Below are 26,022 nucleotides of genomic sequence, written 5' to 3'. Positions count from 1 at the left end.
TACAGCATGACCAAACTCACTCTTCCCAACTACACTGCCAATGTTTAGTGAAGAAACGAAGAGTGGAACATGGTCATACAATCCCCCCTGCTGCCAACCTTATTTACACTTGTTTTCTGATTATTAGTGGAAAACAGTTCATCATTTTCATATCCCAGGTACCTGCTTTCACTTGAGTCAAGATTAATTTATACATAGCTATGTTATGACTTTTTGTTATGACTCAACTGGCCATGATCCAACTTCAGATTTAAAACAAGAGTATAATTAATGCATTCCCTACAACTCTACTGGACCCTAAGATTCTCCATTGGCCTCCTAAGCATTAATCCCTCATTTCTCCAGGTTGTTAGGCTGCCCAGCCTCCCCACAACATGGGCATCTGATCAGTCAGATAGTATAAATACAAAATTTTTTTTAAAAAACAGAATATGTCCAAAATTTAATAGGGTTGAAATTAGCAAACAGATTTAGTAGTTTTAGAGAACTGATACCTGCCTTCAAGTTCTCAATATACCAGAACCAATAATAATTCATTCTACAGTATTAGTGACTTAGAGTATTTTTGCTCTTGGGGGTAATTTAAATGATTTTTTTTAACTTTTTATTTGAAAGTAATTTCAAACTTAAAAAGCTAAAGGAATAAAAGTAGAACAAAGGACACCAATATATCTTTTACCCAGATTTACCTCTTGCTAACATTTGACAACATTTTCTATTTGTGTACTAGCTTGCTTTCACATGCTCGTGCTGTCAAATATTTTTATCCCTGAACCACTTATCAGTAAGTTGCATGTACCATGGTCCTTTGTCCCTATATAGGAATTAAAGTTTAAAACAGAATAGCAGGGAAAGAATATGTTGAATGCAAATTTTTTAAATCCCCAACTACAGAATTTCAAGGATGGTAGCTGAGAGTGTGGGAGATTTATTCAGGCCAAGGCTTTCTACCACTTCTAGATGATCAACTCACCTTATTTGTGGGGTTGGTTTTGATCCCAGTCAAAGAACAAACAAACTCCTCTATTTTGTTTTTAGAAGGATATAAAAAGATCCTTGATGGTAACCAGAAATGCTGACAACTTCTAGAGTTCTATTCTCCTCTGGGAAAAACCCAGAGTGACCCTGTAAGTAATTCTGCTCTATAGAACAAATATTCTGCCAAAGGACAGTGCTGCTGCAACAACTCAATTTCAGAAAAGCCCCTTCTGCTTGTAAATTCAGGAAAAAAATGTACCTTTTCTCCTTGAATTAAAAACATAATAAAATTGCCTGCACAAGATAAAAGATGGGAAGGGTCACGTACTTCCTTTCTCGGTTTTTAAAACCTCAGAAGGCACCAACCACCTGCTGAGTCCAGCTGCGGGTGGTAGAGCAATGGTACTGGGGCACCTGAGCTGCACCAGAGGCCCCCAGCCCCCCAACCCCGCCCTGCACCCCAACCCACCGCTTGGTTTCCAAGGCCTGTACTGCAAGAGGGGGCCGTAAGCAAAGGGGAATAATCCATTTAAATCCACTTCATTATCAGACACACTACAGATAATTGGCTCTTTTTTCTTTGGCAGTGAAGGATTTTGCATATTTGATAATTATTATTATTAAACTTTTTAATATATGACTGTACTGCCTGGAGATACACAGTTTTTCTTGTTAATTATTTTTTAATCCCTTCCTTATACTATCATAAAATCAACAAAATAATATAATCAAAAAGGAACAAATTTTTTCAGTGCAAAACATTTTTTAAAAATTAAAACACACTTAAACCAAAACACAAAAGAAGCAGAAACTTGAGTATCAAACACATGCATAGTTCTCTGCAGATCTCACAAGCCCTGGGCATGTTTAAATCAACAGGGCTGTTTATTGTCAAGGTAACCCCAAGGTAACTCTGATTACATGAATCCAAAATATTTACCTTGCACTAAACTCTCGTTTTTTAAGCAAATTAATGCATGTATAATACAACACGACAGTAGTTTGAAAGCAAAAATAATCTAGGAAAAATGAGGAGGTTCACCTCAGAAGCAAATATGTGAAGGAGTCACATAATGAGAGTTTTATAAAGATATGTATAAACATGCACTTCAATCAGAAACAGCCTAGTAAAGAAACAAGAAAAATATAGTTAAGAAAATGCAGATATCTGGTTTGTCTCTAGAGGAAATAAAAGATAACTGCGATCTACCTTGTTTGGATGCCCTTCGTCGAATCTTCATCTTGGGAAAGGAAGGCCACGAGTAGTTAAAAGGTGAGTCTGAGTCAGAATCCATCTTTTTGTTTTGGTGAAATCAACAGATTAAACAGCAGAGACTCAGGAAGAACTCCAGGCGTCCCCAGCCAGAAGGCGAGTCTCCCTCCCCGTGTGATGTAAAAGGAAGGAATGAGGCTGGATGAAATAGCTCCCGAACACTGGGGAGGGAGAGGCAATAAATGTTTTGCTTCCTTCAGGCGTTCAGGCATGTAGACTGTGAAGGAGGCTGTAAATATTAAAGCCAAAGTAGAGAAGTAAAAGAGGGAGAGAGAGGGAGCTAAGAGTCGCGCTGATACATCGCAGTCCAGTTATTCAAAAGGTCACTGGGAACAAATGAATCATTAACTCCCCTCCTCTTGTTGCTGGAAATGGAAATGAAGAAGAAAGGTAACTGGGAACCGAAAGAGAGCTGCCAGTGATTCAAGAAAAGCCTCCAAATGCAGGCGCTTGTTTTGCTCTGGAGCTAGAATATCGTTTCTCAGAAAAGTCACCCAGTGCTATGTTAGATAAAGGTTGAGGTTTATGTGTGTGGACAGCCAGAAAGCTTGATACACAGGCTTTCTTTAAATAAAGGCCATCTAATTCAGGGTAGGGCTCTTTCCAGAGAGATCTATTCTTCCTTCCCTTTGGCAGCTTTGGCAGAGCCAAAACAGCTCTGATAATTCACTGAACAATCCACTCACTCTCCTATCGTTTTAATCCTAAGGTAGCTGGAAGCTTTGACTTGCATGCCGAATTGTATTCATCTCATTAGATTCATGCAAATTCTACTACTGTTTAGTACAATTGGTGTATTTTTCTTAAATTGTCACCAAGTTTGGCCGTCAATCATAAGGATTTTGGCACCTTTATAGTGATCTAAACTTTCAGTCTCCCTCAATAGCACTAGTGACCTATTTACCACAAACCTTTAGTCCTTACACAGTCTCCCTAAACAACTCTACCGTAATTTGCATTCTGTAGATGCTCATTACCCCATTATCACCTCCCCACAAATCTTGTCACTGCTCAAACATACACTTCCTACTCCCTATACATGCACACACATGGCCCAAGTAAGCTGATGCATAACAGCCAAGATGGGGGTGGGGGGTGGGGTATATCCCATGTCTCATAGGAGAATCTCTTTCAAGCATTTCTTTTTGTAGTAGTGATAGTAAGAAGTATTGTGTTTTGTTTTGTCAGGTCTCCTGACGCCCAAATAAACTAGAGAAGAGTAGAAACAATATGAGACTTTTCAACTGTGCAGATTTGGAACATGACAAGATGAGTCTTAATTAACATCCATCTCTTTACTTCCATTGTTTCCCAAATTATTGGAAATATTGTGCCATATAGTATAAGAAAACAGATGCATAGCCTGCTCTCTAATAGCTAATCATGTCTGAATGGATAGAGGTGAGGGTGATAGGAGAAGATAGAAGTGAAGAAAGGGGAGAAAACACTTAATGTGGAATTCAAATCAAAATTACAATTACATAAATCACTACTGTCTTTTGATATGGTTTGATACATAAACATAACATACAACTGGAACATCAAAGAACTAGAACACAGTTAGGCACATTGCAGGACAGTGAAAATAAACAATAATATATTTTCTACTTTGTGGCCTTATTTGAGAAATAATAACATAGCTTTCATAATAGCAGGGGGCAACTGTAAGGATACATTACTCTCAATCCTTACATCAGGTAAGAACATTTTTGTCCATGTGGATCTTTCATAAGAAAATACACAAAACTCTAGGATGGGTGTTTCTATTCATTCTCAGTTTTAGGGCCTAGAACAATGCCTGTCACATATTGTAGCCATTTATTAAGTTAATAAATAAATGAACGATTTACACTAGTCAGTTTCCACCTGTGTATGAAGAACTTTTACATGACAATTGAAGTATTTTTAGTATCTACTGATTAAAAACATAGACCTTGAGAAAAAAGCTTCAAGGACTATTATAAAGTGTTTACATATATTTGTATTTCATTTATCACAACAACATCCACATACATTTGAAAAAAGAGCAGTACTTATGGGTTGGGAAAACTGATTGTACCCTGAAGCTACAGGCAATATTTGGGGAGTGCCTAGATCCATGGATCTTTGGCTGCCTCTGAGATATGAGTAACTAAAGAAAGGGGACCAGTGTGGACAATCAAACTGAAATGAAAGCATTGGATCATGAGGTATTGTTCTCTTCCAGCTCTACTGTTGAAGGATCCTCTCATTTGCAAAATATCTGAGGAAATAAGAAATACTAAAGTCCTCATCTTGAAATTGGTGGTGGTTTTTATAGCACTAAAGGTATAGGGATGGTGATATTATGTTTATAATGTGTTCCTGGTTCTATGGGGAAGAAGAAAACATTTTTAAATAAATACAAAGAGAACAAAAGTGATATGGTGCATGGAGTCTTCCTAACTTATAATGTAAAGTTGGTCAGAAATGTGACATAGTGTCCAAGAGGCTACAACTGTAGAGACAGCAAAGTCTAGGGAAGAATTTCTCACAGAGCATCCGATTGTATGGTTAGGGGGACAGGGAGGAAGCTGTTAATTAAAAATGCAGATTATGAGATCCTCATCCCAGACCTGTTGAATCAGAATCTCTGAGGGTGGCCCAGGAATCTGCACTTTCAACAAGCAAACCCCCACCCTACCCCAGTCAATTCTCATGCACAATGTGGTTTTAAGTCCTTAAGTAGGAGATACATAAACCCCAGGTAAAGAAGTTACAGAGCCAAGCTACTCCTCTCTTGACCATTGGTGGTAGATCGTAAGAACTTCAGGACAATACAGAGAGATACGAAAGAACTTCATAAAAATCATTTTTAGGAGTTGAGACACCAGGTAGATCTTGACCTAATTTTTCCTCAAAGAATAGTCCTTGTTGATGAATTATATAGCAATTGCCTGTTGATAAAGAAATTATTCTGACAATAAAACTACTAGAACTATCCAACAGAAACATGTGAGATATCCAACCAATGCATGTGAAAATACCCCAGCCGCAGATATCAAGAGAAGAGACTTCCCAGCGTCTTAATTTGCTTTATTACTTACCAACATTTTTAAAACAATGAAGTCATTTCCTCTGACCAGACATGCACAGTTCAATTAACATGTAAAGTAAATTAGAAAATATTGTGTTTGCACAGCCCTTTCTATTCTTAGGGCAGCTCATTTTCTGGTTCACAAAGGGATTTCTCAGAGGGTCATTTATTCTCCTTGTTTTCTACAGCAATTGAGTTTTTTTTCCCCATTTTGTCAATATGATTCTATTTAAACTAATTCAAGTTATTTACATCTCATTCATATTCAATTAGCTAATTTCTTTTCTTTCTCTGACAGGCAGGTTTCAATAACATATCCCTAAGGCTACTTTCTCACCAGATATCATACAATGTTAGCATGTGAAAGACTTCATCGGCCTTACTGTGCCTCCTTTAATTAGAAAATCTTTACTTAGAAAATAATCATCCAGTGCAGCTGCCTAGAAGTTTCAGCTTTCTGGAAGACCTATATAGAAAGGAAACTTTGATTCTTCTCATCTAGACAACATGTCACCCACCTTTCAACCTTGATAAAGCCAAACCTCTTCAGAGGGGTATTTGTATTTGCATCTCAATTATAGTATTTGTATACTTTTCTGATCCTCCAATAGGACCCCAAACTCCTTAAGAATAAGAACTGTGTCTTTAAGGAGCTACAAGCTAAAAAGAAAAATCACATGGGTTTTATAGACATATATATCTGGGCTCAAATTGTGGCTCTGTCATTTATTTACTTAGTGGCCTTAACCAAGTCACTCACACTTTCTGAGTCTCAGCTTTCTTACATAACATGGGATACCATCCACATGTAGAAGGGTCATTGTGAAGATCAAATGAGACAACAGTAAAATATTTAATATTAGTAGGTTTTCAATAAGTTTTAGTTTAAAACCTAAATGTAAATAAAGTTTCCTTTTTGGTAGATTCCTTTCCTACATTATAGACGCTGGAGTATCCTTATGTTTCCCTCAGAGTAGTAGCTTGATTTTCAAAACTGAGACATGGCAACATGCAAGGACGTTCTGAAAAAACCTCACCAAGACTTAGAAGAAAGAGGAAGAGGACAGGAGGACTTGCACCATTGTTTGGCTACCAGAAACAACAACAGTTTTTAACACTGCTAGACAAAATTCCTGGTAAGTCATAAAAAATACAAACAAGAGGAGGTAGGATCTCTGATACCAGGACAAGCCTCTCCTGGGTAACTTCAGCCAGTGCAGCCACAATTTAAATGTCTACTGCATCAGACACAGCCTTGGGTTCTAGCATTCGGCGAAATTCAAGGATGGTCAAAATCTTCCTCCATGTCATCTGTCACCAAGTCCAACACCAGCAATTCTTCTTTGTTGGCACTAATCATCCTAGCTTTGGTCGGCACCAGATGAAATGGTTGGCTTTCATTTAGGGGCCATGTTACACAGAAAATGAGAATATTTAAGAGCAAGGCTCATACCCCTTGTGTCAAGAGGCTCTCACCGTGAGAAGCACAAAGGAACCAAAGCCAATATGGGAATAGCACAGTCACATCTCCAGTGTCATACTCACTCAGGGAAATATACTCATAAAGTGGAGTGATTGGTGGAGCCACCCCTGGGGTTAAATTATTATTTTTCTCCCTACCCTCCTTTTTTTTTTTTTGCAGAGCACATAAAACTGACATGATGTGTCAGCATGATGCAACCACTGTTGTCATAAACTGGATCCCACAATACCTGTGTTCATAATACCACGTTACTTTTTTTAAAAAGAATGATTTTTATTTCTTATCTATCTTTATTGCCTTTATTTATTTGAATAAAAAAATCCACATGTTCCATCAAAGATTCTGATATGCCTTTGTATATTACTTTATTATCTAGGGGGAAAAAATGGATACAACCCAGAAACCCAGCAAGATGAAATTACTTGTATTAGGATATATCCACATGTAAGAAGAAAAGCAAAATCCCCAAAACACCTCAGGGCAGGAAAATAATAGATTTCCTGACTGAAGCAACACGTTAAAGAATTACACAGTCAAAGCTTCCACCACTGTTTGGTATAGTTACAGATACATGTTCTACTCAGATGATTTTCTTAAGGAAAAAAATCTTTGGTGGACCTCTTTTTGTTTTAGACACTGAAATTCCTGGGCATAACCTAGAAAGGAAAGAATTAGGACAAATTTTCTAAGTCGTTCTGAATAAAAAATTAAGAGGGATTTTGAATTTATTTTGGGGTGGCCACTTGGGGTAGCAGATATGGGGGCCTGGAGGTGGGAAAAGCAAAGATATGAGCCATGAGCCTGGATGGAGACAGAGAGAGTGGAAGGGCAAGAAAGGATCTTGCTAGAGCCTAAGAAGAGAGAAGAGCCAAGAGACTTAAGGAAAGCAATATATAAAATTATATTTTAAATCATTTCTAATAATGTTCAAATTCCAATTAACCCAAACCTTCAGAAAAAAATTTCTTACATCACAAATTTCACCAGTTTTTTAAAATTTAAAGTTCAAATCAAAATTCTAAACACTTGTATATAGTCACGCATATGCAAAGAAGTTAACTATGAGTTATCAAATGAACAAAGAATTTAAATAGTTTTAACATAAACCCTACACTATTAATTCCATAATTCTGAAGCTGAAATTCACCTCAAATACAACTGATAATCCTGGTTTAGAAAAAAGGGGTGAGATCATCGTCTATATTTCCTGCTGCAGTCTTAGAAGCAGCCAGTTTTCCAAGGAGCTCCAGTTCCTTTTATTGGAGAATGGAATGAAAATCCAAGCTCAGGTGTCAAACTGCAACCCAGTGACCCTGATTCTTGAAGACGATTGTACAACTATGTAGCTTGCACAGTGTGACTGTGTGACTGTGAAAACCTTGTGGCTCACATTCCCTTAATCCAGTGTATGGACAGATGAGTGGAAAAATGGGGACAAAGACTAGATGAAGAATAGGATGGGATGGAGGGAATGGAAAGATTTAGGTGTTCTTTTTTGCTTTTATTTTATTTTGGAGTAAGGAAAAGTTTCAAAAATTGATTCTGGTGATGAATGCGTAACTGTATGATGGTGCAGTGAATAATTGATTGTACACTGTGGATGACTGTAGGGTGTGCGAATATATTTCAATTAAACTGTATTAAAAAAAAGTAAATGAACAATGGAGGGAGGAGGAGAATAGGATGTTTTGGATGTTTATTTCTATTTAAATTTAATTTTATTTTTTGGAGTAATGAAAATGTTCAAAGTTTGACTGTGGTGATGAAAAAAAACAACTATATGATGATACTGTGAACAACTGATTGTACACTTTAAATGACTGTATGTTATGTGATTATATCTCAATAAAATTGCATAAAATAAAAGCAAAGGGAAGAAAATCACAATCACCTGTTACCTACCTCCTAAAGGTAACCACCCTTTGGTTTACATATCTAATCTTTTTCTGGATGAATATTTGTTTTAAAAACTTTTTTGAAAAGAGAATATTGAAATCACTATTTTGGAGCCCGCTTTTTTCTTTTAGTATATTAAGGTCCTCTCTCCACATCACTGTATGTGTTTCTGCCCCAACATTTTTAAAGCTCCATTGTGTGCACATGCTGTAGTTTATTTCAATGATTACCTAGTTTTGAATACTCATGCTACTTCTAATTATTTATTAGAAATAATGCTGAAATATATATCCTTATGGGCAATTCTTTGTGCACATCTGTTGAACTGTTTTTTAAAGCATGTCAAATAAACTAAATGAAACAAACAAACAAAAAAAATCCAAGCTCAGGGCTTCTTAGTACTGAACTGTTGCTTCTAGGCCCTTACAACTGACAGAGCAAAGAAATGTATGTATGTATACTAACCCATATATGCACACATATCGTAAGTATTTCTACACGTAACCATGTATATCTAATGTTAAGCTAAACATGAGTTCATACTTCTGTCTACAGTTATAATCCATTACCACATGGATCACTCTAGCCTCCTCCCTTGCTTATCTGTAAACTGCCACTCCAAAAGTGAGAAACCTGGCCCCATCCTTCAGTCATCCAGTTACTTAATTGTTCAGTTTCACTGTAGACGTACAGTTGTTCATCCATGCCCCCATGGGACACAACTTCATCAACTAGAGGACAGTGCTTATGTACAGGTTCTTTTGCCTTCAGTCTTACAGACCACTCATTTCCAAGTTACCTAGGTTTGCAACTTTTCCTCCCACCCCATTCAGTGAGGTTTTTTTATACATTTATAATACACTTAGATTGTTTTGTCACATTTTGCATTCAATCCTGGGATCTCCTGACCTCTGTTTTTTTCATCTGCATACATTAAAGTCCCCTCTTTGTGCTATAAAGTTCTCTAGTTTTTGACAAATGCATAGTGTTACAATCACCATCTCATACAGTATAGTTCACCACTCTAAAAATACCCACAATGATGGGTGTAGATAAGAGGGACACAAGAACCAACTGCCAAATCTAGAACAACTTGAGCAACAAAATTAAGTAATATTGGATTTTTAACCAAAGTAAAAAAAAAATCCATGAATCCTTTCTGATATAAATAAATGACTGAATAAATAAGTGGGGGTAAATTGACAAATCTCCTATGCAGAAGAATTCTAAATAACTAATGTTGGTACTTCACCCTCAAAGGAGTATGTAGATAAGTAGATAACCTCTCACTACTTAAATTCTTCCCAAGAATACAGTATGGAAAGGGGAAAAGGGAAGAGTAACTTGACAATGGAGAAACCCAACAAACACTATCTTAACCTGGTGATCAAGGTCAACATTAACAGTGATAAGTCATGTTGACAGTATGCCCTCTTGATATGATGTGATGAAAACGGCACTTTACCTCTGTGATCTTACACCCAAAACCCAAAATCACAATTTAATCATGGGGAAAACATCAAGCAAACCCCAAACGAGGAACATTCTACGAAAGGCCTGGCCAGTACTCTTCAAAACCATTAAAGTCATCAAAAACATGGAAAGTCTGAGGAATTGTTACAGCTAGGAGGAACTTAACTAGACATGATGACTAAATGCAATGCAGTATTCTGGATGGGATCCTGAAACAGAAAAAAGACATTTGGTAAAACCTAAGTGTGCCAGTTTGGATGTATTATGCCCCCAAAATGCCATTATCTTTGATGCAATCTTGTGGGGGCAGATGTATTGGTGTTGATTAGGTTGGAACCTTGTGATTGAGTGTTTCCATGGAGATGTGACCCACCCAACTGTGAGTGACACCTTTGATTAGGGTGTGACTTCTTGATTGAATGTTTCCATGGAGCTGTGGCTCCACCCATTCAGCGTGGATTATTATTGGATCACTGAAGTACTTTAAAAAGAGCCACACAGGCCCAGACACTGCTGCAGCCTAGAGAGGAACGTCCTGGGAGAAAGCCATTTTGAAACCAGGCCTCTGGAGCAGACACCAGCCACGTGCCTTCCAGTTAACAGAGGTTTTCCGGACGCCATTGGCCATCCTCCAGTGAAGGTACCTGATTTTTGTTGCATTACCTTAGACACTTTATGGCCTTAAGACTGCAACCATGTAACCAAATAAACCCCCTTTTATAAAAGCGAATCCATTTCTGGTGTTTTGCATTCCTGCAGCATTAGCAAACTGGAACACTAGGGAAATCTAATAAAGTATAGACTGTAGTCAATAATAATGTATCAATATTGTTCATTAATTGTAAGAAATGAAGCATGTTAATGTAAGATGTCAACGATAAGAGAAACTGGGTCCGAGATATATGGAAACTTTCTGTACTATCGCTGCAATTTTTCTGTAAATCTAAAACTGTTCTAAAAGTAATGTTTATTTTTTTAAAAAATTTAAGGGTCAGGGCAAAAGGTACAGAACCTATGTTCATCAAATGTTTGTGGAATTAATGCTAAAAAGAATGTTTGTATCAGTTTTTCAGCTATTTAGAATTCATGCCAAGCATAAAACTCCATTTCCTTTTGCTTAAGCTATTTGAAGTTATCATGTAACTCTGAGGGTACCAATAAGACATTAAAAGATTATATACTGAAAATAATTTTAATTTCTCAGAAACATATTCTATTTGGGTATTAGATTCTCAAGACTTAACTGCAATGAGAAACTCCCATTTGGCACCCATAGGAAAGGTGAATCTACCCCATTTAGATCAGCCGAAAGCTTTTTGGCAAACAAATCTCAAGAACTTAAATAAAATCCAGCTAGCTCACTCAAAGTTTCTTTGCAAGTTTTAGATGCCTTCAACTTCACTCCTTAGTACTCTGATTTTTTTGTTGTTGTTATTTTAAATGTTTAAAGAAACAACAAACTATTTACTACTCAATTTTCTAGTCAAACACTGACTGCATCACTTCTACCCTAAACTTTCACTATACAAATTGTTTAGCAGTCTCATTTGTGAAGAATAAACTGTTGATTTTCTTGCCCATTCCTGAAGTAAGAAGCCATGTTTCATTTAAAGTTTCTTCCAAATTAGTCATTCCAAAAGCTAAAGAAAATTGCCCCAATAAATTGTTAAGAGTTTGTACTGCCTGGCTTAAAAGCTAACCAGAATCGTAATTAGTCAAAAGTTTCTTAACCCCTGGGTACTCCGTAAAAAGCATGCCTAAACTCACATAAACAGATAAACAGTGAAATTAAGCCCCTTGCCAAAAGACCCGACTGTGAGTGCAATTCTTTTTTAAGTACCTGCGCATGCAGGTATCCTGAACTATTTTAACAGCAGAATCAGGGAAGCAATCCCTGGGGGATATTTTTAACTTTGCATAAAACAAACTTTATGAACAGTATTTCCAGAATATATTTCATACTTCCAATTTGTTTCATGTTTTATAAGCTGTGGTTTCCTTAATATTTTACACTTGTTAGACATTTATAATCTAATCACTTGACAAAAACATCAAAATAAATGGATGTCTAAAGGTGTAATTTATTTATTCACTAAGCCAGTTTATTTGGGGTTGAGAATCTTATTTGGAAGAAGAATAAGTTTAGAGCTCAAAGAAAGAACTGCCATTTTTATACCTCCCTCAATTATACTTCAGAAATTAAGTTGGTTTACAGGATGAAAGAAAAAGACAATTTAGATTGTACTAAAAGTAGGACAGTACTAATGCTAAATACCAAATACCCTTATAAGGCCCTCGTGACATTAGTGTAAACATCAACCCATTTCCTTCATCCTCTTCTGCACACACGACACTTCAAAGCCCAATGAACAACTGTGTGACAGCAAATTACACTCTCTCAAGTCCTTCTTAATATTTAAAAATAATTTATCTTAAAAGTTCAATCATCTCTTGTAGGTTCAAGTACTTGGGATGGTTTTTCCATAAATTTCTTTCAAGTTCTGCACATTTCCCACTGTCCTACAGTGATATATATCATGATAATCACTGAAAATCAAATGGGCTCGCATTAATTCCTTTTGCAATCAGTTGAGATGAAAGTAGAACCATATTTCTGCAATTCCAAAAACACTGAAAACCCAGTAAGACAGGGGTGATTTCAGCAGAGTTAAGCTCCCTCCAGGATCTAGGTCAGTGGTTCTCAACCTTGGTTACACATGGGATCACCTGGAGAACTCTTGATGTACAAGCTATATGCCAGACCCTTTAGCTCAGACTTCTCTGGAGTGGGAAGTGGTTATCAGTATTTTTTAAGCTCCGAGGCAGGCAAGTTTAGAACCACAGGTTAACAGAGTGCCTACATTAGCAACTCTTCATCTTAATTTTCATTCTGCTGTTTTGTGTTTAAAAAGAAAAAAAAGAAATTATGAGCAAACAATAGGCAGGATATTTGACCCATTGTCATACCAGACAGCATCTTAGAACTGGGAGTTACAATGTAAAATAGTTGGTGTTTATTTTTTTAATCAGAAGAAAAGAAGCCAATATGACAGAATATACACCTCCAGCAAGGCATAGGGTTTCTTCATGTCCCCCACTTTACAATACATACTAACTTAAAAATCCCCCAAATTTTCTTTCTTTTAATTTATGAGATAAAGGTCTGTCAAAAAATACTCCAAATATCTAATTTAAAGAAAAACAGTTTATTCTCATTCCACAAGGAGAATTTTATGCAAAGTGAAGCCACAAATAAATATAAAAAGCAGAACATTCATCATAAGAAAAGCAAATTGAGCTTATAACACTCAGCAGAATTCCAATGTTGGTACATTTTTCTAACAAAAATATTTTAAAACCTCACCAACCACAATAAGAAAATTTAAATGATGAGAACATAAAGGAAGAAAAATTTGCACCAGAATTTATCCAAATAACTGTGCATTCCCAATGATCTTCTTGGAATGTTTCTCCATCCCAGCTCCCTTTACTTCAAAATCAAACCAAATCACTAGTAAGTTTTAGTTTGTGGTGGAAAGATGACCAAATAAATTAAAAAAAAAAAAAAAAAAAAAGGAAGTCACAGAATCTTCTAGGGCAAAAAGGGAGATCTGCCAACAATTTGGCTTGAAAGCTTTTTAGTTTTTAGAAGGGTAAGAGTTCTGCAAAGGTTCCCTCTCCCATCCTTTTTTTCTTCTATTTTCTTTCATTTACATTTCATTCTTTCAACGTAGCAGTTTTAAAATTTCAACATAGATACACATGTATTATTAAATAGCCTACAGAGAGCCAGCTTCCACTAACATGGGCCCAAGAGCTCAATATTTCGTGCTTAAGATCCTCTTTGGAACCATCTCAAGACCTTATTTCACAGGTTTAAAATTGCTATTTCATAAGCTTTTATAACTCCACAGCATTATTTCCATCTCCAAACTTTCATTTAATACAAGAAGAAAATAATGACTAACAGAATTAGTCCTACTTCTTTGGTTGTTAGCCAAACTTTCACTACTTCTCACACTGTCACTACCCAGCTTTCTGCTGAAATCCATGACCCAGGATCTCCATCAGATATATCTGCAAGTGGAGAGCTTGTGCAAATATTTTAGCGTACACCTAACATTCTGTTTGAGAGGAACTATTTCTTTGAATCTTCAAATCAGTCTCTACCAGTTTCCCTCGGCTGGTGTTTTTTCCCTGAGGTTCCTGTTTGGGGGCTTTGTTTCTCCCTCTTGGTCTTGCCTAGAATCTATGAAAGGTCTGCATTTTCTGGGTTGAGCAATCCAAAGCACCTCACATCCTGCTGTTGGTTTCTGTTTCCATTTCTTTCTCTTCCCAGTTGGTCTGGAAGGTTTTTCTTACTATCAAGTTGGATGCTGTTTCACATTCAACTTTGGTCTAGTGGTCATCTGTCTCCCAGTGTTCACCCTCCCAGTCCCAACACCCACCTGGGGGGTTTCTTTTTCTCATATTACATATAAGTAATAAATCATAAGAGGAGTGACATGACCCAACACATTAAAGAATAGCTGCAATACTTGTGGTGAGGATCCTCGGCATTTTCCCTCTCTTTTTTCACAAGTAATCCATGTTCTTTGTAGAAAAATACACATCACTTCAAGCTATCTTGTAAAAAGGAGCTTATTTATGCTATATAATACTAAATGAACAAAATGGAATATGATCAACCATGTAAAAAATAGATGCATAGGGAAAATACCAGTAGGAAATACATCAGTATTTAATAGTAGCTGTCTTTGGGTGGTAGAATTATAGGGTTTTTTTTTCCAATTTTTCTACTGTGAATATACATTACTTCTATAATTATGAGAGTAAATTAATTTATTTTTCCCAAAAAATCTTATTTAGCATGATATTCTTTTGCAAATCTTCCGTCACTCTGCCAAGCCATTCTCTGCCAGCCAGACCTGGAACAGCAGCATGGCACTGCTTCCTGCTCAGAACTTCAGGATATGGAGACTCCCCAAGCAAAAGGATGATGCCAGCCAATTCCATCACCACCTAAACTAGTGTGTCTCCCTCCCCACCATCTTCCCCAGGGGGTGGAGGGTGGGGGTTAAAACACACTCACATATCTAGTCTTGTAGTTAATTAATATTATCTAAGTTTCTGTTCCAATTTCAGTAGCACACCACACAGGGAGATCCAGCAAGCTACCTCTGGCTTGTGGCCAAGCTACTAGCAACAGAGTCAACCGACACTGTGGGCGCTTCCTCCTTGCCCTGCTTTATACTTTGTGATTTCCAAAGTGTTGTAACTGCTGTGTGTGTGTCTGCCAAACATGCCTACAGCACTCCCATGGCCCCCGGTGGGCTCCCTCCTCCACCAGGCTCATAGAACCTCCACAGGCCCACCCACCTTGGCTACTAAACTCACTCTGGGCATTCTCTTGGTTTTTCCTTGGTTTCACATCAGCCTAAGCAATGAGCCACCACCCCCACCTTGCCCCCACAACTCCTTAAAACTGCTCTAACCATGTATGATTCCCAGGTGTGTGAGTCGCCTCTTCTTCACTGAACCTAGAGAAACCAACTGGAAAAGTTTGTGCTTACTTCCCATTCATCGGATTTGAATCAACCAGAAGACCCATTTGCCCTGAGTTCTTCACAAACCATCACGGTGCCCAGCCAGGGAACCTACTACAGTGTAATCTGTGTCCTCAAACCCACCACAGCTGCATCAGGCTCTGCACACCTGGGGGGGGATTTATGGGAGTGCCTCCTGGAGGGTGTGAACTAGAATACTTGGGAGCAGACGGGAAGCCCCAGGCCCATGTAAGGAAACACCTTCAACCTACGAAAGGCCACCCAGAGCAGAACCCAGCCCTGAGACAATCACTGAGATTTTTCCTGAGGCCAAGCAGTCTCAGACCCAAGGGACCCCAGTGGGTATCAAACTGGGATAGTGGTGAGCTTGGGGATTTGGGGGCCAAACAGAATGAAGTTATGAGTCTCAGTTCCACCACTTACTGTGCACCAGTGGCCTCAGTTACGTTACCTGAAATGGAAGCTAACAGTGCCTACTCTGCATGGGAATAACAAAGTAATGTGTGCCAAGTCCCAAGCCAGCATCTGGTTCTGACTAAAACTGCTCAAAAGCTTTGACTGTTTTGTTTGTTTTGATTTGTTTTGTTTTGTTTAGATTATAAATGGAAACCCAACCCTCGGAGTCATCATATTACAACTGATGCTGCAAGGAAAATGTTCCCGGGTGGGCCTCAAGAAATAGACAATCTAGGTACCCAGGAAGGAATATTTTGTTGCAATATATTTTTTCTTCTTCTCTTCCAGGTCTGTGATAGCCACCAAGTGCATGGGAAAGCAGTATTTTGTAACATACCTAAATCTAGGTTGTCCTGGTCTTCATGAGCATTTGGCTGAACCACCAGGCTTTTGACACACTGAAAAAGATAAAGTCAGTTTTTTTTTTCAATTACACATATGTTATACACTAATGTATGTTTATTTTTATAAACTCAAAAACATCAATAAAAACCATAAGGTGTTGTATGTATTACCACATGCAAACAGAAATCTAGTCTTGTAGTTAATTAATATTATTTAAGACCTAAAAATAAGGAAAGGCTCTGTCCCAAGCTCAAAAACACCTGAGAACTGCTAACAGGTTATTTTATTCTCAAGAATATCTCCCGGATTTACCCTTGCAATCCACTGTTGGCAAATATCCGTAGATACCAATCTTCAAGCACAAATTGGTTTTAGAAGATGCATTCAGTCATCCTTTATATACAACTACAACCCAGAAAGATAGCTAAATGTGATCATAAAAAGCAAAAAATGCAAATTTGATAAAGGAAGCTGAATTTCAGCTGAAAAAAAAGGGCACATTCCTGTATTTTTCTATTTTATTACCATCATATCTTCATTTCTACTTTAACTGGATAAAAATACAAAGAAGAAAGGGAGCAGGAAACAGTACCTTAGCATCCTCCTTTTCTGGTGATGATCTGCTGGACACGAAATTCTTAATCTCTGCAAAATGAATAATTCTCATCAGGACCTGCTGACAGGAATTTTTGTCCAAAAAAAAAAGAAAAAGAAAAAGAAAGAAACTAGAAAGACCTAGACAGACAAGTATTAATGAGTCACCAAAGAACTGTCTGCACAAGCTGGGTTTTTAGATCAGGCTCCTTAAGAATCTCCACAGAGCACAGCCTCTGATAAACCTGGCTGCCCACACTCCAGGATTATTTGTGTGGACCAAGATATAAACAAGCCCAGGAGCACTCACAGGAAATCCTGAGGAAAAAAAAGATCGTTAAAATAAATAGGCGTACTTGATTCAGAAAGAAGACAGCTCGCTGACCCAAGGCCCTTCAAAACAACACGGACTCAAAGGACGTGACCTGTACCCACCTGAGGAAATCCCACACGTCTATTTCCTCAAATACCAGAGATTTCATAATGTCTTAAAAGAGCTTTCCAAAGCACGTAATTGATTCTAGAGGAGATGTGGCTTTTCCTCATGTGTTGTTGAAAGCCGAGGACACCAGCACAGCCCTACGGCACCGATCACTCAGAAGACACCGGCTGAGCCCTGACAATCAATCCCAAGCACACCAATGCCCTCTTTCTGAATACAGGTTTTCCTGGAAACATCTGTTGTCAGAATGTTCTAGGAGGAACAGGAAGGCTCATTAGTTAAGGGGATATTTTTCTCTATGGCTTGATTGGTTGGTTCTCTTCCCAAATAGGTGCCTTGCAGACAGGAGCCACTGTTGCCTAAATAACCCCCAAGAGCAGATTTGGGGCTGGTGAAAAAACAAACTGTTGGATACCCCTAGCAAGAACATGTGGCTAAAAATCTTTACCCTGAATTTGTATGAATATACAACATTGGGGGGGCCCACGCCCTCTTTTGGACCCCAAGCCTGGCTTCCCTGGCCCCCATGGCCCTGTTTGATGCTGGTCCTAGGGAAACCCCACTAGTTTTCCCAGTAGGTGCATTAACTAGATGTCCCCCACTCTGCTTTTCCACTCCTATTAATTTAAGTTACCCAATGCCTCAAATCTCAAAGTGGATTTATTCACAGCTCTTCTTACTTACTGCCTGTAAGAAAACCTCAGCAGTTTTCATCCACGTCCTTGCAGAAAAAGGAATTCATTTATATGGTTCTCCATGACAAACTGTAATGCGGCAAGGATGGAACAGGGAAGCCAACAATTTCACTTGTCATGATGATTTTTTAAATTGCATAACAGTAACTTTGAATTTGCTTTATATCAAGTGATAACATATTTGCACTCCAGGAGATAGTATACTGCTCTTGAATTCATAATGAATGTTTTAACGCATATTAGCTTCTACAATGAAAAATGTAATGGTAATAACTTCAGTTTTCTGTGGTCATGTCAACTGATCTCAACAGGGAACAAGGACAAGGCCCCAGCTGACACCAGGCTGCGTTCCATGTGGTCCCAGCCTATCCTTAAACACACACCCCACAAAACGCCTCCAGGTGGCAGCAAAGCAGCACTTACGGGAACAACAACGCTACAGACGTGAAAGTCAAAATGGGTCTTTGCCCTTCAAAAGCTTGCCCCAGTCCAAAAAACAAGGCTAAAATAAAGCATTTCACCCCACTGTATAAACGCAGAAAACTGATGTGAAAGCACCTAGCATGGTGTTTGCCACATTGTAGCTGCATAGTAGGGCTCTGTGTTGAAACATATACCTAACCTTAGAGATTGAGTTAAGCAGGGAAGATACAGTAAAGGTTTTAAAAAAGAAGGGGAAGGAAACCAGAACCAAAGTTTCCACAGACATGTGTGAATAGATGTCAAGATAGTCACACACATTTTGAATTTGCCCACTACAAGATATTCCTTTAACTCCATCTTAGACCAAAGGACCACGAATGACAATTATATTGCATTTCTAAAGAACTCTGTACAGCATCTATTCAGAAGAATATTTTACATTTTATTCAGCATTGCTAATGAAGAAGGCTGTATCATCTGGTAATTCTGTTTGCGATAACACAGGATGCACTCACCCCTGGGAGTCTGTGCACGTCCCAGCTCCTTCCTGCCCATTCCCCACAAAAAGCCAAATACATGAGCTAGTCTTTGTACACTTCCGTGCCTACATTTTTCCTTATAGTCTACTGAAATATTGTTTAATTTTAAAGCAAATAACACAAACAATATTAAAATAATCAAGTCTTCATAATGTAAATCAAGTATACTTCATCAATTAAAAATATCTTTCAGATTATAAAGTCTTTATCCTAAAATTACTAAAAATATTTGTGAGCATGTGCAGATTCAGGATAAGAATGTATCTTTAATTGATCTAGAGCTACACAGAACTATATCATAGAGCTTTCAAAGAATTTGGCAGTCATTCTACCGGAGTTTAATTAAATTGCTCCAGGAGAGTTTCTGCAAAGTTAGTAGGATCCTCTTACACTAACCCACTGTACCACCAATTGCACAGTGCAATCAAACCACTCATTGCTATAGCAACCTTCAGTAGATAACGATATCAGTAACTCCAAGCTATTCTGTGTTAAAGGCCTATTAATCTTGCCTTCGAGGCCCACCCAGAAGTAAGGATTACCCCTCGAAATCAGACTTACCAAACTTGATAAACTTGATAAACTATAGTTACTGCCAAACTATAACAGAACAAGAAATAATCTCTAATACTTATGTTCACCAGTGACATTGCACCAGCAAACAGGGTTTCTAAAAATTAAGTTGCTGTAAGATTAATCCCAGGTGTCTCATGAAGAAACGGATTTGCCTAAAAGATCTCCTAAACTCTGTTCACAAGTCTTACTGTCTCCTTCCAAAACAGGACCACAAAGCCTAAACTTAAGCAAAGAAAAAGCTCACACCTAAAACACAGGGTGTTCAGTATTCTCTTTTAACTATCATTTGGCTGTGCCATCTGACTCCTACCCCTAGGAAGGAAGGCAAGAAGAATCATAATCAGAGCCAGTCAGACAACCACAGCTACCTCCTCCCATCCTCAGGTTCAGCTGTGCACAGCCAAATTCATAAATGGGGCAGATCTGCAGGGCAATGTCAAAAGCAAACTGGAAAAAGGGTCATGGTCTCAGTTTGTCTGCTCCACAAATGACCAAAAAACCCCTTAAGATAGTTTCTTATAGCAGCTCCAACTACCCAGTGACATAGAAGGTGTCATTCACAGTCTTTGAATGAAACGTTTTCTCCCAAAAAATGTGAGATTTGTGAAGACTGATCCGAATCAATTTTGGGCCACCACTCATATCCCCAGTGGCCAAGCAGAGGGCCCCACACAAAATAGGTGCTGCATAAATGTCTCTCTCCCCTACCTAGATCTTAGGCCCCAAATAGCTCACGGGTGGGTCCTTAGGCAGGGTGTGGGTTGAGACTGTGGAGCGAAAGTGGTTTACTTTGTGAATTACTAACTCAAACACTTCCAGTACTAGCACTGTTTCAGCAAAACTTCTGAACTGACAGATTTTTCCTTCTTGCATTCTCCCTCTCCTCCAGCTCTATATGTCCAACAGCCTTTCCTCCTCAATCATGTATTGGTGTTTCGCTGTGAACTACTTCACGTCCTTGTTTTGCTTTAAAGTTTTTAACCTAGTGTGTATGCCCAATTCACGACTGCCAGAGAATTAAAATGGCAAAAAGAACCAAGTTGAGAAACTATCTATATATTATTGCTCTTAACTCATAGACTTACCATTCTACTTTTACCTTTTGTTTCAGTGTCCCAATTATTCTTTCTTTTTTAAAGTATGAATACTGGTCTTCTCAGTTTAAATATGGGCTGGGAGAAACGAAACATTTATTTACAGAAATAGCAAACTGAGCCCCCTGTTAGTCCAAGAGCCTCAACAGTTCCTCCAATTCGACAAGCTCTACCCGTCTCTGATGAACGGCAGCCAGGGGAGAGGAAATTAAGTTGAGTGAAGACATCCTTGTCCTCAAGCAACTTCAAAATGTGCTCTTTAAGAATATCATTTTTTGTGTTTGTATGCTGCATTATTTCAGAAAGGGAACTGAAGGCATCTTTTTGAAACACTTTTGTTTTTTCATTTAAATTATTTGCAACACCTTTTTTTGAGCCTCAAAAGTAAAGAAAACTTGAATAGGATTAAGGGGGAAAAAATCAATGTAACCACAATTATTTGGTGCATGTTCATCCCCTATATATTTTTATAACTGCTTTATTGAAATATAATTCACATACCATAAAATTCACCCATTTAAAGTATGCAATTCAATGGTTTTTAATATATTCACAGAGTTGTACAAACATCACCACAATCAATTTTACAAGATTTTCATTATCCCCAAAACAAACCTCTTACCTATCAGCAGTCATTCCCATTTACCCTCCAACCCAAGCCCTAGGCAAGTACTAATCCATTCTTTGTCTCTCTGGATTTACCTATTCTGGGATAGTATAAGTGGTCTTTTTAACTGACTTCTTTCATTTATCATAATGTTTTTAAGATTCATCCATGTTGTAGCATGTATCAGTACTTCATTCCTTTTATTGTCAAGTAATAGCCCCTCGTATGATATATCACATTTCATTTACCCATTCCTCAGTTGATGGATATTTGGGGCTTGTTTCTTCTTTTCGGCTATTATGAATAATGCTGCTATGATCATTCATGTATAAGATTTTATGTGGATGTATGCTTTCATTCTCTTGGGTATATACCTAGGGATGTAACTGCTGAGTCATATGTTAACTCCATACTTAATATACTTTTGTAATATAGACTTTTACATCTCCTGTACCCCCCAAAACTAAAACTTAAACCATGAAGAATAGTGAAGGAAACCACCAGCCCCCAAATTTGGTTATATTTATCAACTAAGCAGAAGCTCTAATCATTATATTTCAAATTGCTGTCAGGACATAGTTTCCTGGTTTAATCAATTGCTTGATTAAGACAACAAAAGTCTTTCAAAGATATAAACAAAATCCAATTTTATATTAGGACTAGTTTTACGTCCCCAAAATTTCAAAGTAGATTCTATTCAATTCAGGGAAGAAACTCTTCAGCTGTATTTCCAACCTAAACTCACTTCAACTCTATTAGAATCCTTAGCTCAGTCTAATGCTTGTCTTTTCCTCCCACACACACAGGCTCCAATTTGACCCCATCAGAATAAAGCATCCATATCAGATGCTTCCAGGTGAGTTCCGAGCAACCTCTGAGCTGAGAGCCTAAACCTGGAATGGGTTCGGCCAGATGATCTCTCAAGATTCTTTCCAGCTTATACTATGATTCTTTAATTCTGTGAAAAAGCGGGGAAGTGAGGAGGAGAATTTTTATCAAATGAGCATCATATCTGCTGATGTTCTGTCTTTATCCTTGGCCCTGAATGACAAAACCTGTTCCCCTTTCAAATGAACAAGAGGAGAAAGTAGATTAGCAAAAACAGTCTCTAGAGGAAATACAGAAAAGGCTGAGCTGTTCTGAAAAAATGAAAAAAAAAAAAAAAAAAACAATTACAATTCACTTCCTGGAGCTGGGAGGTACATTCTCTATATATGATTTTTGTTTTGAAAACGCCAAAATACCTTATTTTTATGTCAACAATGCTGATCAAGTCTTTAGACAGGTTTTCCAAACTAGGATTAAAAGACAGCTGTTTATCCAACTGAGTAATCACTCCTACTGAACAGCCCGCCTATTTGCTGTCCTAAATCCCCAGGCACCTCAGTTCTGGCTGTCCTGGTTTTAAGGACCTGCATTTTGATAAGACATTTGAACCATATGCAACAATTATCCTAAAAAGTCCTCAAATTAGACTATTTAAAATTAAAAAACCTTGGAAAGGAAATTCCATGGGGATAAAAGTCCTCTTGTTTTCCAATTATATCTCATAGGAGATATTCAAATAAATAGAATTCACCACGCGAATCCCTCATCAAACTTCACTCACCCAGAGCAGGGAGAAATGCTGCACCCTCATTTAAAGTCCAGGGGGAAAATCTGCTCACCTCGTCACTGTGACACATGTGGCTACATACCAGTATCTTAACACAAACGTCACTACCACTCAATCCACTACAGCCATGTTGTAACTTGCACTCATAATTAGATATCATTTGTTAAGTACTTCACTGTCTGTTAGATATTTATCAGGGTACTTTCTATGTATTTTCTCTTATAAACCTTACTAAGAAGTAAGTAATAAATGACCCATCTCTGCTGCCACCATTTTCCACAAAAGAAAACACAGCTGAGTAACTTTCATTATGCTCAAATTCCAGTTGATGGCAGAGCTGCAGTTTTTAGCAAAGTCTCTCTGTTGCTGGTGTGTGTCATAGAAACATGTCTAAGCAAGCAGGTCACAAATCTCCCAGTCCTAAGGAGTTGATGAGACAGATTAGCCATTTGGAATACAGTTCATTTCAAGGTAGTGATTCCAATGTTTGTGCTTTTTCCATCACACGAATGCTGGAGAAACTCTGGACCAGTAGTTCAAAGATGAAAAAGGTGCTCCCTTATATTGAGGTAATGAGTGTTCTGTAGTGTGATGGCTAAAAGGATAGACTCAACCTGAGTTCTGACTGCCTGGGCAAGCTGTTGCACCTCGGGCAAGTCACATAACTGCTCTGTACTGCCATTTCCACATCCACAAAATGAGGGAAATTGATTTCTATTCCCAGAAATGCCCTTCCCCATGACAACTGGGAGGTGTGCCCGTAAGGGCACAGGCTTTGTTCAGCTCACAGCTGCCTCCCCAGTGCCTGGATCAGTGCCTGGCACATAGGGAGCACTAAATAAGTATTTATTGAATGGATGAGCAAAGGAGCCTGGCAGGACCCTGTCCACCTACCCGAGCTGTGTCTTGTGTTTTGATCCATGGCCCTTCCTGTCTTCCACACTGAATTGAAAGGAGGGCGCCCCTCTGAGGCTTTGGGGAACTGTTTCTCAGCCCTGGAGGAAAGGACTCAGCCCTTTCTCCTTTGTGAGCTCCTTTGGTGCTCTTATTCCAACTCCTCATTTCCTTGTCAATTCACATTTGGAGAATAATTTACAGAGAGAAGCCAACAAAGCAAGGAACTAGCAGCACAAAATTTGAGACAGCGGAATCACACAGAGGGTTTTTAAACTACAAAATAATAAAAAAGAAAATGGAATCCAAGAGTGGTAAATGGCACTGCAATGGTTCTCAACTTGTTGTATGGCTCAATAGATCCTAGGCAGGCTACAGCCTCCCAAAGGTGGCAAGTGTGGGGTGGGGTGGAGGGAGTGTGGTGAGAGGGCATGGATGAGCTGAATGATCAAGACAACCACACAGAGTTTGAAGAACACCTCCCTGGTCCCATCCAGTGTGGGCACTACATTTGTAATGGATGGAGAGAACTTAGGCAAGAGTGAGAAACGAGGCAATGAGGTCCATAAAGGGGGAGACCAGTGGAGATGGGGAAGAGCTGCATTTTTCAAACGACTTTCCATAGATTAGTTCCATGAGGAAATGTAGGAAAGGGATTCTTCCATAATGAGTTAAGTGAGAGAACTGCTAGGATAAACAAAGTTAAACAGGTCCATCACCAAAACCAATTTCTGAACATTTTCACTACCACACACACAAAAATAATAAGAATAAAAATCAAAGTGAAAAAGAACATTTAAAGTAAAAAAGAACACTTGGGTGCCTTTTTCTTTTGCCCCCATTTTTCTACTCATCCTTCCATACACTGGACAAAGGGGAGTGTGGTCCATATGGCTTTCCCAATCACATTGTCACCCCTCATAAGCTACATTTTTATACAATCGTCTTCAAGATTCATGGGTTCTGGGTTGTAGTTTGATAGTTTCAGGTATTTACTGCTAGCTATTCCAATTCATTAGAACCTAAAAAGGGTTGTCTATATTGTGTGTAAGAGTGCCCACCAGAGTGACCTCTCAGCTCCATTTGGAATCTCTCTGCCACTGAAGCTTATTTCATTTCCTTTCACATCCCCCTTTTGGTCAAGAAGATGTTCTCCATCCCACAATGCCGGGTCTACATTCCTCCCTGGGAGTCATATTCCACGTTGCCAGGAAGATTCACTCCCCTGGGTGTCAGATCCCATGTAGGGGGGAAGGCAGTGACTTCACCTGCCAAGTTGGCTTAGCTAGAGAGAGAGGGCCACATCTGAGCAACAAAGAGGCATTCGGGAGGAGGCTCTTAGGCACACTTATAGGCAGGCCTAGCCCCTCCTTTGCAGCAACAGTCTTGCCAAGAACAAGTGCCGTGGTAGCAGGACTATGTAATGGTACTGTGAACAATTGAATATATGTTTTGTATGACTGCATGGTACGTGAATGCATCTCAATAAAATTGAATTTAAAAAAAAAAAAGTTAAACAGCTCTCTCTTTTTGAGACTTATTAGAACCTATAAAACATTAAATCTCCAAGGCAGGGATTTCATATACAGTATTTTCTAACTTATTTGGCCACAGAAGCCTTATTTGTCAGAGCATCTCTCAAGATTGGTGCTCTTTACAACCCTTTTTAGGTTCTAAAGAATTGGGGTAGCTGGTGGTGGATACCTGGATACCTGAAACTATCAAACTACAACCCAGAACCCATGAATCTCGAAGACAGTTGTAAAAAAATGTAGCTTATGAGGGGTGTCAATGGGATTGGGAAAGCCATAAGGACCACACTCCACTTTGTCTAGTTTATGGATGGATGAGTAGAAAAATAGGGGAAGGAAACAAACAGACAAAGGTACCCAGTGTTCTTTTTTACTTCAATTGCTCTTTTTCACTCTAATTATTATTCTTGTTATTTTTGTGTGTGTGCTAATGAAGGTGTCAGGGATTGATTTAGGTGATGAATGTACAACTATGTAATGGTACT

General features: G+C 38.4%; 1 protein-coding gene across 4 annotated transcripts in view; it reads right to left on the bottom strand.

The window, feature by feature from the left end:
- Positions 1-26,022, bottom strand: part of ARHGEF28 (Rho guanine nucleotide exchange factor 28) — a 305,822-nt gene that overhangs the window by 122,461 nt on the left and 157,339 nt on the right. For 3 of the 4 annotated variants that reach the window (XM_037801233.1, XM_037801232.1, XM_037801234.1), the window contains exons 8-9: positions 17,119-17,171; positions 16,519-16,579 (exon numbers count right to left, since the gene is read on the bottom strand). In XM_037801233.1, the coding sequence (XP_037657161.1) occupies positions 16,519-16,579; positions 17,119-17,171 (114 nt within the window). Of the gene's footprint in view, positions 1-2,188; positions 2,440-16,518; positions 16,580-17,118; positions 17,172-26,022 lie in introns of those variants that run through there. The other variant, XM_037801235.1, reaches the window with a different exon arrangement.

The sequence above is a fragment of the Choloepus didactylus genome, chromosome 13 (assembly GCF_015220235.1).
Source record: "Choloepus didactylus isolate mChoDid1 chromosome 13, mChoDid1.pri, whole genome shotgun sequence".
Classification (NCBI taxonomy): domain Eukaryota; kingdom Metazoa; phylum Chordata; class Mammalia; order Pilosa; family Megalonychidae; genus Choloepus; species Choloepus didactylus.
The sequence above is the reverse complement of the archived record's forward strand: the minus strand, read 5'-3'. Positions and strand labels throughout refer to the sequence as shown.